This window comes from Lygodium microphyllum, chromosome 4 (genome assembly GCF_053477565.2).
Source record: "Lygodium microphyllum isolate KBCC chromosome 4, Lygodium_microphyllum_v1.1.10, whole genome shotgun sequence".
Lineage (NCBI taxonomy): Eukaryota > Viridiplantae > Streptophyta > Polypodiopsida > Schizaeales > Lygodiaceae > Lygodium > Lygodium microphyllum.
This window is the reverse complement of record NC_141138.1, coordinates 36713562-36728337: the sequence shown is the minus strand read 5'-3', so window position 1 is coordinate 36728337 and position 14776 is coordinate 36713562. Positions and strand designations below refer to the sequence as shown.

Here is a 14776-nt window from a genome sequence, read left to right as displayed (position 1 = left end):
TCCAGCCACATGTCATGAGATGTGACAAGTGGTGGGACACTTGGAAACTTGTGTGACAAGTGTCTTGACACTTGTCTCTTCTTTATGGCCTTCCTTTTTGGGTTGAACACTGTTAAGAATAGAAACAACCAAATTTAGTAAGCACAGTCAGAGTACAGAACTTACTATTTTTAGAATGACATCCCTATTTTTTTAGGACTAGCATTTTTAGGCTAATTCGAGGCTCCTAAAATTTATGGACCTCCTAAAATTTAGGGATCTCCTAGAATTTAGGGACCCCCCCAATATGCGTATCATATGAAAGCTTTTTCCGTGTACATCACAAAAATGGTATCCGAATCTTCATGTGACTTTCCTATGCAAAGAAATGTGCATTTCAAGCTTTCAGCCCACACATGCACATTATACAAGCATTTCATGATCATGCCATCTTGTTGATTGTAACTGTCTGTTCTGGTGGATCTAGCCTACACTTCAAGGCATCAATCCTTTCTGTGTGCGAGTCTAACCCTGATATGCGTGAGTTCTAATCACAGGCGCCCAATCGGGTCATATAGGTGGAAGTGTGAACTATCTTTTCTCTAACCCACCATGTGGGTCCACCATAACCTGTGACCACTCATCAGTGGCCAGCTCCAATGCACTTTTCTTTATATCTAATTAGTGCAAAGGAAATAAATTTAATAAATCATTATATAGATAAATTAATGAAAAAGGATACAAATTCTGTTTCTATAGAGTTGTGACATACCTTCGATCTATGGGCTTTTGATACTATTTTTGTTCCTCATCCAATGGAGGATCAATTCAAAAACCACCCTACAACAAAGGTCTATTCCAAGTTATCTTCCTTGTATCAAGTCAAGTCCATTTCACACCACATAACCCTTGAGAAGAAACTCTAAAGGTTAATTTTTTGATAATATTCCTTCCATAAAAGATCATATTAACAAAATAGAGGAAGTAGGAGATGAGCTTGCATCCCTTAGTAGGAAGACATTATTCAAAGTTATGGCTATGATGTGCATGACTCATATTTCATCTTCCAAGTATGGTGTCTTTTGCACAAGCTTATTCACTTCCAAAGTTCAATACTTTGATGCAAATGAAGAGGTGGCAGCTCTCTAAGAACTTGAGCAAGAGTCTACTGATGACCTAACTCTTCACTAGGACAAGGATGAACAAGGGTAGCTTGCTTATACAGATGAGTAGGAAAATTTGGGGCTTTCTGTAGGAGGAGAGCTACATATAGATCTCGACATTTTTAATAATTTAAGCCAAGATGGAGTGGAGGATACTCTTTAGAGCCCTAAACCATTGTAGATGATAGAATTTCAAAGAAGCTATGTACTTATAAGACAATCTGCATATTTGAATATAACAAGATAAACTATGTGAGCCAATTCTACAAACCTCAAATTGTCTTAATGATATGTCTTAATTGTGTGAGTCCAACGATGAGAAAGGAGAAGAAGAGACTCTTCTATCCAAGCTCTTTATATTCCTAATTTGTGTTTTAATCTATTGTCTATTAACACATCTAGGGATCCATGTGGTCTTCACATAGGATGTTGTTAGATGTATCTAGTGATTCTATTGCATATATTGTTATTGTTAAAGATGTATCCCCACTAATACTATGCTTTGGATGGGTACATAGGAGGGCGGACTCCATAAGCTCACAACCCTTGCTATGTAGTGTTCATTGGCTCTTAGGTTACTTTGGCATGCCTATTATGAGCACCTATATGCCCTAGTTGTTTGAGAGGCAAACAACATCAACAATCTTTTCCCAAGGAAGGCACAAGGTGGGCTTCCACACTGCTCAAGTTGCTTCATATTGGCTTAAGTCGCGGCCTATGAGAATAACCTTTCTTTCGAGAAGGTCTATTTGGTAATGCTTGTTATTGACGACTTTTCTAGATATATGTGGCCCTATTTCTTACAATACAAGTCCGAGGTCTTTTTCAACTTCTACAAATGGAAGGTGTTTGTCGAAAAGTTGATTTTTAATTTTAATAGGTTTGAGGGGTTTGAGTCAACCATGGAGGAGATTTTTATTCCAAGGTATTTGACCTGTTTTATACGGAGCATGAGTTCAACATGGAGTATTCCCATTTGAACACGCCGTCCAAGAATAGTGTTGTGGAGTGAGCAAATCGGACATGGTCTGTTCAATGCTAGAATATCAACAAGGACTTCTTCACATCCTTTGAGGGGAAGTGATCTCTATCGCAATCATATCTGTAATAGGTCTCCAACATTGGCTTTGAAGAAATGACTCCATGCCAAGCTTTTTTTGGTAAGAAGCCTTCTATCTTCCATTTTCATATTTTGGATGCATCATGTGATGTCTATGTTGATATGGACAAGAAACACAAGGGCAAGCTCGGTACCAAGTCAAAAAAGTATTCATTGGTCATAGTCAAGTGACCAAAGGATATAGGTTTTATGAACCCAAGAAATGTAAGATTGTGGTGAGTCATGATGTTGTCATGATGTTGTATTTGATGAGGTTGTGACCTTCAACTCTCTCACCTATGGTGCTTTTTCTTCAATTGGATCTTCTTCGACTCCACTCCCTCCTCCTTTGCCTCTACTTCCCTATCACCTCTTTTTCTTCCTCCTCCTTATGCCACCCCCATCCTTGTTGGCTCCTCCTTCAAGTATTCCTACTCCATTTCCATCCCCTCATGTGTCTTGAGATGTCAAGGGGGAGTCTTTTTGACCCAAGAGGGGAAGCAACCTTAGCCTTAGTGAGGGGGAGTTTCTTTCCTAGACAGGTGCTATACAACTTCAAAAGGCCCCTAGGTCTTCTTTCTCACATGATCATCCCATTCTTATTCCATAGTGGTCCAAATAGCTTATGTAGGATTCAAGAGTCACTTCGTTTCTTGAGACATTGGTGGGCCCATGAAGATCAACCAAGATACAAGCAAAACAAGGTTGTTCACTTTATGTGAACTATGCCCTTATGTCATATATCTTAGAGGATAGAGATCCTAGAGGCTAGTACCTTTAATGAGGCTTTGGCATGGATGTTTGGCACCATGCTATGTAGGAGGAGCTCGAGTCCATCAAGGGTAGTGAGACTTGGAAGTTAGTTTTCTATCCAAGCAAGAGGAAAGTGATCGGTGTGAAGTGGTTCTATAAGACCAAATACTTGGTTGATGGCACCTTAAACAAGCACAATGCCAGGCTTGTTGCCAAGCACTTTGCATAAAGGGCAAGCTTGGATTACTTAGAGACTTTTGCTCTGATGGCCCACATGTTTACTATTCAAGCTATCTTAGCTCTTGTAGCCCACTATCATTGGCCTATTTATTAAGTAGATGTTGATGCCATTGTATTGAATAGTAATGTAGATCAGCCTCTAGGCTTTTGGTGTGCCTAGAAAGTAGAAACGTGTATATTGCATGTAGAAGGTACTCTATGGCCCGAACCAAGCTCTTCTCGGGCTTGATACCAGTGTATTGATTGGTTCTTCCTTTAGAGTGGCTTCCAAAAATCAAATTATAAACTTAACCTTTTATTAGTAGATACTAGGTGTTTTGCATCTAGTTTCCTCTCGACACACCGTTGTGACTATTGGTCAACACATTTCTCCTAGTGCTTTGCAACATTGCTTGTGTCCTAAGCCTGAGGAGGTCTGTCATAAATATATGTATATATCACGTGGGTTCAACATAAGGCATTTTGAAAATACCATTTTTACATGTTTTATATACTTGTACATAACCACTTTCACAAAGAGAGAGAGTGTGTGTGTGTGTGCGCGTGTGTGTGTGTGTGAGTGAGTGAGAGAGTGTATTCATATCATACAAATTTGTTGTGTGTATATACGTGCTTTGAAAGTCCCATTGGGTGGGGGTGTGGTTTGGGTGTTTTTTGACACCTTGAAAGTCCGGGCGGAAGGGAAGGGGGGATAGGTTGAGCCCGATGTAACATGACATGCAAGTAAGCTAGTTGTGAGCAAAGGCGAAGTGTCAAAAGACGTGGATCTAGAGCATGGCATAAGCTATGGAGGATGGAAGATGTAGACATAGACATAGACAAGACCAATTATCACACAAGTGAATTAGGTTCCAAGATTGAGACTTGGACTCATAAAAACAATCTTGTGTGTAGGACAATGACATAGACACTTGATTGAAGGATAAAAGTACTATGACATTGCATTGAAAAGTGAACTAAGTACATCATTATACAGTCTCTGACCTTTCTCCACTCTCCTCACTATGCATGTAGGATACAAGAACCTCTGCTAGTGGCATCATCATTTGCTCTCTTTTTCAATACCCCCCTTCAAATGATGAGTTCCTACACCTGTTGGCATTTGCCCCCCTTACATGTAGACATGGCTTGGGAGACTTGCTCTTAGGCAGCCTAGTTAGATTAAGCTTGAAACCTTACATTTTTGGTAGGTTTTTATAAGATAACATCCACAATGCGAAAATACAAAGAACTTTTTATCAAAACAATTTGTCAGAGTTGTTGTTGTAGATAGCAGAAGCATCTTCTTCTTCTTCTCTTTCATTCATGAACTAATTTTGGTGGTGATCATCTTGCACTTGTCGGGCTCTTTTCTTATGAAAACATTCACTGGCTACATGGCCAGTCTTACCACAATAGTGACATATAGTCTGATCCTTGTTGTTGTTGTTGATGAATCCTTGACCTCTTACTTTAGGTCCAGCAGCTCCTTTGGTGTATAAGTGGTGTTCCCTAGATGATGGGACACCATCTTTTGCATTCTTGTTCTTCTGTTTATTCTCTTCATCAAGAAGAGAGTGCTCAATATCTTTCTGTGACAAATTAGGTACATTGCGGAGAGTAGAGACAAGATTTTCATAAGGGTCGTGGTTTACATCAGCAAGGAGTACAGGAATGGCTTCATCTTTATCTATTGTTTTCTTCAGAGTGGCAAGTTGAGTTTTTAGACTTTTGAATTTGTTAATATGTATAGTCATCGAAGTGTTGTCTTTTATGTCAAGCTTATAAAACTGCATTAACAACTTGACCTTAGAGTTTTTGGCTTGACTTCCAAAGATCCTGTCAAGCTCATCCCAAGCCTTTTTAGCATCTCTGATGCCATAGATATGGTGCAATACATCGTCAGAAAATCCCCATGCAATAATACCTAGAGCTTATTATTAATCTTTTTCCACTCTTTGGACCTTGGTTCTTTAGGTTGCTTAAGAGGAAGTCTCTCGGTCCATGTCTATATGTAGGGGGGGCAAATGCCAGTAGGTGTAGAAACTCATGATTTAAGGGGGGGTGTTGAAAAAGAAAGCAAATGATGATGCCCACCAGTAGAGAGGCTCTTGTATCCCACATGCATAGCGAGAAGAGTGGAGAAAGGTTAAAGACTATATAATGATATACTTGGTTCACTTTTCAATGCAATGTCATAGTACTTTTGTCATTCAATCAAGTGTCTGTGTCATTGTCCTACACACAGGATTGTTTTTATGAGTCCAAGATCTAGAGCATGGCATGAGCTATGGAGGATGGAAGATGTAGACAGGACTCATGTAGACATAAACACAGATGACCAACTGTCACACAAATGAATTAAGTTCCAAGATTGAGACTTGGGCTCATAAAAACAATATTGTGTGTAGGACAATGACACGGACACTTGATTGAAGGACAAAAGTACTATGACATTGTATTGAAAAATGAGCCAAGTACATCATTTTATAGTCTCTGACCTTTCTCCACTCTCCTCACTATGCATGTGGGACACAAGAGCGTCTGCTAGTGGGCATCATCATTTGCTCTCTTTTTAAACACAAAGGAGGTGAGGAGTGTCAACCTATCCCCCCTTCCCTTCCGCCCCGACTTTCAAGGCGTCAAAAAACACCCATACCACACCCCCCTCCAATGGGTCAGCAGGCCGATGGGTGGACGAGGATGCAAGTGGGTGGGGTCAACGGGCACCAAATGCTGGATTTTGTGGGGGGCTACCAAACATGGCACCCATCCCCACCCCAGCTTAATATAGTAAAGATCATTAGTTCATGAGCAAGTCTATGCATTCCCGGTGGTTGGGCACATTTCTTCCAGATACGATGAGGTTACAACAAATTCACACGCTTCCATTGTTGCACCCTATTGTTACCCTCTGCACATGAGGTACTGGGCAAGGTGAAGCAGTTTCACTTTGAGTGAAAATATGGTGCACTATTTTCAGGTTTGGTGCACATGAAGCAACCATAGAGTTATTGGAGTTTCAACATAAAGGAGTACGAGAAATCTTCTTGTGATGTGTGTCCTTGTTAAACCAACACGTCACCAGTTAAACCAAGAACAGTGAAACACAAGATCTCCCCATGGTTATCGGGAGTCCCATGGTTTCACTTCAGTAAGCCTGCCACGTAGATAAAGGTAGTACCATAGTTACCTTTTTGATCCCAAAGTACTTCATGTGTGAACCCTATGTGACATGGTATCAAACATTTGTGTTAAGTCATGTGGTACTATCTTCTGTTGTTGCAAGCTTGCTGCGTTCTTCCATTATTGTTGTAACTGATCTTCCTGAGCTACTGTGACCAGTTTCTTGCCCTACAATCCTGCATTTTTACTGTAGCACCCTATGTTTTGCCGAGGCAACCAGTTTCTAGGCTATAAGATTACATTTAATACTACTTGTCTTTGCCTGCATTTTGATTCATCAACATTTGTGTTTGCAGGTTTCTAACCCTCTGTAAGCTAGGCAACAATATTTCTAGGTCGCAATCTCACTATTTGATCCTTTTCTGGTTGCATTTTCCCTTTGTTTCTCTTATTTATTTTGATTTCTTTGTTTGCAATAGTCATTTTGTGATGAATTGTCTTCTACATTGTGTGTCAACTCTTGATAAGTACCGTTTGTGATGTGTTTTGGTTGTGCTCTCTCTCTCCCTTTGTGCATCTCTTCTTTGCCTCATCTTCTCCCCCCTATCCTCTCTAATGGCACTTCTCTATTGCTCTATTGATGATAAGCTTCACGGTTTTGACTATCTTACTTGGAGGCTTCTTTGCTGTTAGACAGCCACACCATAAAGGTTCGTCCATTAGCCTCGTTGTTCTTTGTTTGGCCTTCACAAGGGACATGGTTCCTTCCGTAGGTATTGGGTACACCAGGGCGTGAATTTTTTGAAATTTTCCACACTCAAGGTTTAGATCGAATGCGAGCATGTTCCAATGTTATGTGCCTTATTGCCTCAAGACATGTGTCAAGCTGAGGGTTTATCCCTTGGCACGACCTTGTGAATTATTGTGTGAAAATCATTGGTGGGGTGTACTTCTCGAGGCTTACAAACTTTGATTTATAGCCATCCAATGTGAAGTCTAATTGATAGAGTATATAGAGTTCATTCAGCTTGATGGATTCAAAGAAGGAAGGTAAGGGACGTCCCTTTATGGCTTTCTTGGTCCGTCGTCAACCCAATCCGGTGGCCTCACTGACGCTTCCGGCCATATCCACAGACTAATCAGTCCACATCATTTTCAGCATTGCATATTCAAATCAGTGCAGGTTTCTCCATCTATATTCTACATTCATATCAGCCCCTCTTCCCTAGAACTCTTTGTGTTTGTGTTTTCTTCTGTCGTGCACTCATGCAGACTCGAAGTGGGTGGCCATTGAGAGTAGATTGGGAGACGGCTCCTTGAGCCGGAGACTTTGGCTTAATCCTCATGCATACGACCCCCTTTGTGGTGCTCTTGGACAAAGAAAGCAAGACGGCTGGGGCACTTCATATGCGCGGTATGAGGTCATGGCAAGACATTGGATTCCTGCAAGAAAGTCTGGTTGGAAGGAGTTTTGCTTGAAATTAGATGAAATTAGCCCACCTCCATCGTCTCTTGGCAGCCACTTCGGTGCTCCAATCCTTGGAAGCCCTAGGTGGTAAGACCCGTTGGCTGTGTAAGCGAGGGAGTGGCCCTCGTCCATAGTCGCCATGAATACCTGGATGAAGTGGCAAGAAGACTTCGTGTTGGCCAAGATGGTCATGTGGAAAAGACGCCTACAGCGGGTATGGAAGTCAGTGCCATCATTCAGGCTGAACTCACGCAGGTGGCTAAGAGGATGGCCATCATGCCGCTTAAGGACGCTAGCTTGAGGGATGATTTTGGCATGGCCGTGGCCTTTTGTGGTGATTAGGATGCCTTGGATGAATCTAGTTGGAAAGTGATAAGGTTGTGCTATAACTCTCAAATTCATATGGTCTAGTAGGAATGGTGTTATTTTTGGTGGGGTTGCAACTTGCCAGGAAGACCCCTCCTGAACGTATAGGCCTGTTTATTGCTGACTAAACACAGTCCTTAGGTCTCTCTGAGTCAGGTGAAAACAGTGGATCTTTAAACTCAATTGCAAGAAGCTAAGCTCTGTGGCATGAAGCCATGCTGCATCTTATGATGCACTGCTTTTGTACTTTTAATCTCTTGATCAATATATGTTTTAAAAAGTCAGGCGTCACGCTGTCAATTCGTTAGTAAAGTCTTTGCACCTCTTAAAATGATTACAATGTTCTCTGCATGCCGCCCATTCAGCACAATTGATCTAGAGTGAGGAACTGGCTTTCTCAAGCAAAGCAGCTTGCCCCGCATGTTTGCAGCTACTCCCGAGCACATGCATCGTGTTCATGACTACTTTTGTTTTAAATGTCTACTCTGCATTAATACTGAAGCTGAGTGAATCGATCATTGGCTATGGGGTTCACAGCTATACAATTCGATTTATAGTGAAGAACAGGTAGGTGAGAACTGTGATTGCTCGGTTGAATCTATGTCAAACTCCATCCTGTTCATTTCCTGAAATGCTTTGCAGATTCTGCATATTCATCCTGTGCAACAACGCACATGTCTACATGGATGTAAGGTCTAACTCTTTTTGCATGTGCACTCATGCACTCATCCATGCATGTGGGTTTTGTAAAAGTGTCACTGATCTGGGTCCAATTAGTAGGATGTTTTTGACAAAGAGAGATGTGAAAGTATCAATTAGTTGGATGTTGTTTATAAAGAGAGATGTGAAAGAGTCAATTAGTTGGATGTTCTTTATAAAGAGAGAGGTTTTAAGTGTCTAGACTCTATATTACGATGCAGGTCATTGGCACAATTGTTGCTGGGATAGTGAACATGGGGGTTGCTTGGTGGCTTCTAAACTCAATTGAGAATATATGCAACACAGACGCCCTACCAAAGAGCAGCCCTTGGACATGCCCGGGCGATGCAGTATTCTTTGATGCTTCTGTCATATGGGGGCTTGTGGGACCACGGAAGATATTTGGGAATGAGGGGGTGTACTCTGCACTAAACTGGTTCTTCCTGGGGGGTGCCATTGGGCCAGTGATTGTGTGGGCATTTCACAAGGCATTCCCTAAAGTGTGGTGGATTCCTCTCATCAACATGCCAGTGCTACTTGGGGCAAGTGCCTTCATGCTTCCTGCCACCGCTGTGAACTTCACTTCCTGGGTGGTTGTGGGCACAATCTTCAACTACTTCGTGTTCAAGTACCATAAACTGTGGTGGCAGCGCTACAATTACATCCTCTCCGCTGCCCTCGATGCGGGCCTTGCGTTTATGGCTGTGGCATTGTACTTTACTCTGCAGCTTTCCAACATCCAGCTGACCTGGTGGGGAACTAATAGTGACAATTGCCCACTTGCACAATGTCCCACTGCTCCAGGCATTGTATCATCACTTTGCCCAGTATAGCAATGATCTACTGCTGTCTACCAATAATCAGTACTCCTACGGGTGGGGGGTGGGCATGTCGTTTCATAGCAAACATGCCTCAGGAACCCTGCATATATGGTCCGTATGGCCAGCTCATATAACCAAAAGTATGTGATTGGTCCATACTACAGAAACTACAAAGACACCAGAGTTGACTCAACTGTAAGGGCATAGTCATAGCCTTGTAATGTACTGTAATCACCACAAACAGTAACCAAGAGTATGTGGTGTCCTGATACCCATAATGTGCTCCGAACTTGAGAATCTACAAAGACACCATCCATGGTTGACATAAGTATGAAGACAAAGGCATAACCTTCCGGTGTGCTGCAATCAATACAAAAAAGGTGGACAGCAGGAAGATGTTAGAGCGCTCTCTTTATGCATACGGGATAAAGAAAAGGGAAGACAAACTAGCAAGATGATCACCAATCGGCCAAGCAAATGTGAGAAGAAAGCATTTTAGAGGTATGATCTTACCCACTGCACAAAAGCCTAGCGTCTGACAAATACAAACTATCCTAACACTCGTTCCTTCTCCAAGGATGAGCGGAATGGTCTTACCGTTCGTTTGAACAGATCTAACCAGGGTCTGTCGTGGATTTAATCCCGGTTGGCAGCTCTCTTACAAAGTTTTTGTGCTTATGCGGCCCTTACTTCTTGTGCCTCTCAGTACTCACCACATTGGGCAACAACAACATGTGTCTTCAATCGAGTTTGTCATAATTCCACCCTTGTAATGCTTGCCCTTTACAGAACCAGCGTTGCTGCAATGTAATGCAAGTGCACGTGTGACGTCACGAGGGATTGTTTCAAAACAATGCAAATCTTTCATAATTCCCTTTAAAAGGATCCTTTTTGTCCCTTTTAAAAGGACCTTTACTAGCCCTCGTGGGGCTCTTGATTGATCTCAAGCCCTTTGACCCGTCTTATATGGTGAGTGGAACCTCCATTGGCTTCACTTCACACTTGAAATTTCTCCTTACATTTGATAGTTGAAGTGTCAAGGCACACATGAAAGACGGAGTTGGAGATCATAGACATAAATCAAGTTTATATCATGGTGCTAGAGAAGCACAGCCTAGGGTTTAAACTCACATATCCATCTAACTCAACCTACACTCAAATCAAAGCCAACCATTAGCATCTATGTAATAACCTGTACACACTTGTAAATCAAAGCTTGTTTATAGTCTAGTTAGTAATAGCTTGGAGTCTTCAAGGATTAAGTCTCATTTCGATCTGTCCACTTCACTACTAGGTTTTGTGTTAAAGGATTTAACCCTTACTTTAAGATTTTCACTTCACTAATTTGCTAGCTTGATGGAGTATCATCCATTAGTCGCACTTTGTATGACCTAGCAGACATGTGATAGTTGTATTGAGATGGCAAGCTTAAAACGTGCGGACATTGATGATGGATCGCTCAGAAAGATGGGTTTGTACGTCTACACTTAGCACGTCGATGGTTATTATGATCCTCACATGATCACTAACTTATTACTTATTATATTTGGTTTATTACACCTACCTAAAACTAACATAGTTATAGCATCAATCGATTAGTATAGTTAGTTAGGCATTGTTTGACTTAGCGCGCCACTTTTCTTTATATTGTATCTTATTTATACTTCATGTACGTATTGTGAGAGAAAGAATGAAGAAAAACCCAGTAAGAAAATGTTTTGGTCTCCATTTCTCTTCTTGTATTCTTGAGTGAGCTTCCTCTCATACGTATGGTGTGCGTTTAGCATAGCAGCTTAGTCAAGTTTGCTCGTTACACAATTCGTGACATGGTATTAGAGGTGTGTCATTGAGCGGTTTGTTTTGAATATTGAAGTGAAGGGAGAAGAGCAAGGATTCAACCAAGCATGTAATCGGCAAAATCTCTCCCTTCTTTTTTGGTTTGTTTTCCTTGGATAATGCTTTGAAGACACTAGAACCAAGATAGAGCAAAAATCTCAGATTGCTATGAGACTTGATGTGCAAGTATAACAATGTAGATTATTTAGACAAGGGCTCATTCGTTATATTTTTTGCCATTTGAGGTCATTTAAGGCTTCATTTTAGCTCAGTAGGATTATAGACAATGATTTTAGGGCGTATAATAATTTCGATTGTGTTGGTGGTTCTTTGTTGCGTAAATTACGGATTTCAAATATATAAGTTTTAAGGTGTTTGTCAAGAAGCAAACACAGTTTATCTACAAACATATTATAGAGAGTATGCATTATTGAGTAATTAATGAAAAAGGATGTTTGGTTTATTATTGTGCATATTTTATGAAGGATGATAGAAGTTTTGCTTGTTATTTAGTACTTGGTTGTGTGATAATGATTGAGAATATTGAAAATCCTATAATCAAAAAGATGGACAAAAACAATTATCTATCATGGAAGTTTTGTGTGATAAACTTCATTATTAGAAAAGATCTCTATGAGTTTGTTTCAGGTGAAGAAAAGAAACTAGAGCTAAGTAATCTTGCGACTACAAAATAATTAAAGGTGTGGAAAAAATAGAATGTAAAAGATAAAATGATAATGCATTGGTTATTTACAATCATTGATAACACTAAACTAGGGTATAGAAAAAATGTAGAAAGTTCATATACAACTTAGATAACCTTCAAGACTGTGTTTTCAATAAATACAAAGACATAGAAGTTTTGACTCAAGCAATAGTTAAATACTTTAAAGAAAGAGAAGACCTATGTAAATGAGAATATTTTGAAGGTGAGAAACATTCCAGATGTCTTAGTAGCTTGATGCAATGCTTAATGATGGTAATTTGGTCTTATCTATTTAGGTGATCTTAATGAGAATACTTGAAAATATTTTATTAATTTTGTGTATGTATAAAGACCATTTTTAGATTTTAATGAGTTGGTCTCTCTCATGATCACTAGAGAGATTAACATGTAAGGTGTATCATCTTAATGAAGTAGTGAACAAGTCTAAGTGTTTTACTTAAGTTCAGGAAGGGGATATGATAGATCCTCTTCAAGAGGCCATAGTATGGAACATACTGGTAGTAATCAACAAAATAAGTTAAATCAATGATTTGGTGATATGTAGATTTTAAGGGGTTGTCATAATTCTAGAGGTAGAGAGAGCTCTAAAAGAAGAGGTGAACGACAGAATAGAGGTTCTAGTATTTCTAGTATTACTTGCTATTACTGTGGAAGAATAGGTCAAATTCAAGCCCATTCTTTTGATAAGAAGGATGACATTCGCAATGGCAAGTTGTAATAAGAAAGTTATGTATCATTCTCAAGACAGAATAATGACAAAAATGAGTGTTTGATTGCTATGCAATATATGATGATTACTGTTATAAGAAAGAAGACATGTGATAATGTATAACATATTAATTCTAATCACATGACTAACAATATTGAATGATTTGAAGAGAGAAAATTTTACAAAGTCTAGGTTATGAAGAGATAGGTGATGATTAATATCATCTGATTTTACATATTGAAAAAAGTTTCATTGTAAGGGGTATATTTTATAAAGGAAAAGTGTTTGAGCATTTCAAAACTTTCAAGGTTGTGGTTGAGCATTTCAAAACTTTCAAGGTTGTGGTTGAAATAAAAACAAGCTTGAAAGTTAAGTGGTTTACATTTGTAAAATTACATAAAGTTTGTGAAGCATGCCCAATTGGAAAATAAGCAAGACAATCATTTTTACATGACAAATATGTAAGCAAGAATATACCTGATATAGTGTATTACAGATATTTATGGGGATATCTAGAATGTGTCTCTTGGTGACAGTATATATTATGTTACATTCATCGATGATTGCTCTAAGAAACTTTGGGTATATTCCATAAAGGAAATGATAAAATGTCGAAATACTTTAAAACTTTTAAGGCTATTGTTAAAACATATTCAGGCTTGAAAGTTAAGTGGTTGAGATTAGATAGAGGGGAAGAATATTCCTTTGATAAGTTCATTGACTTTTTGAGGTCTCATGGGATAAAGAGATAATTTATATGTATGTATGTTCCACAACAAAATGGGGTTGTAGAAAGAAAAAATAGACATATTGCAAAAGTTACAAAGACATTGATGGCTGACAAAAATATACCCAAGCATTTTTTATCTGAGGTTGTTCATACTGTTGTCTTTGTCTATATGATAAGCAGGTCTCCTACGATTGAGGTTCATGGTATGGCTCTTGAAGAAAATTTTATAGACAATAAACATGATGTATCCTACTCGAAAGCATTTGATTATCTTGCATATATTCATGTACCTAATGAGTTAAAGAAGAAATTGGACCCCAAGGCTGAAAAATATATTCTCATTAAATACTCTACTAAGCAAAAAGGGTATCATTGTTATAACCCTGATAGTGGCGAGTTTAGGGTAAGTAGGGATGTTATTTTTTATAAGATGAGTAAATGTATATATCTAGTAGGGATATATTGGATTATTTTGATGATCATGATAGTCATGTGCAGATAGAAAAGTAAGAATGACGAACCCTTAGTGGACCACATATATAATTTGGTAATAGATCTACAATCAATCCTTGGTTTGGGAGACTAAGGAGTAACTCCATATCTTCAGGTATATCTACTAGTGTTGTAGATAATGACAAAGGAAAGAAGAAAGTGTCAAATGATAATAATATATCTACTAGTCATATAGTCCTTGATGGAGACTCTAGTGGCTCAGAGAGCTTGGATGATAAGCTTGGTGTTCCTTCAGTCATGATACCAAATGTACAAATAACATATGGTAATATAAATAATTCATTGAGTGATCCAATGATATGCATGTCTAAAAGGGTAAGATATTCTATGAGAAGCTTTAGTTTGAGGGCTATGCAGCTCACCATTATACTTATATAGCAAAGATAGTTCAGGATATTAAGTCCACTTGTTTTAAGGGAGCTGTTGGTCATGTTCATTATGGGATGTAGAAATGAATGAGGAGATGGCTGCATTTGAGGCCAACATGACTTGGAATCTAGTACCATTGTTTTCTTAAGGGCAATAAAGTTATTGGTTGTAAGTGGTAAAATAAAGCCTAATGTAAATG

The 14776-nt window shown here is 39.3% G+C and overlaps 1 protein-coding gene across 1 annotated transcript in view; it reads left to right on the top strand.

Moving 5' to 3' along the window:
- The window catches only part of LOC148036947 (oligopeptide transporter 4-like), a 29777-nt gene extending 18811 nt beyond the window's left edge, over positions 1–10966 (top strand). The window contains exon 6 of the mRNA XM_087675870.1: positions 9094–10966. Within this exon, the coding sequence (XP_087531996.1) occupies positions 9094–9705 (612 nt within the window). The 3' untranslated portion in view covers positions 9706–10966. The remainder of the gene's footprint in view (positions 1–9093) is intronic.
- Positions 10967–14776: the final 3810 nt, after the last annotated feature.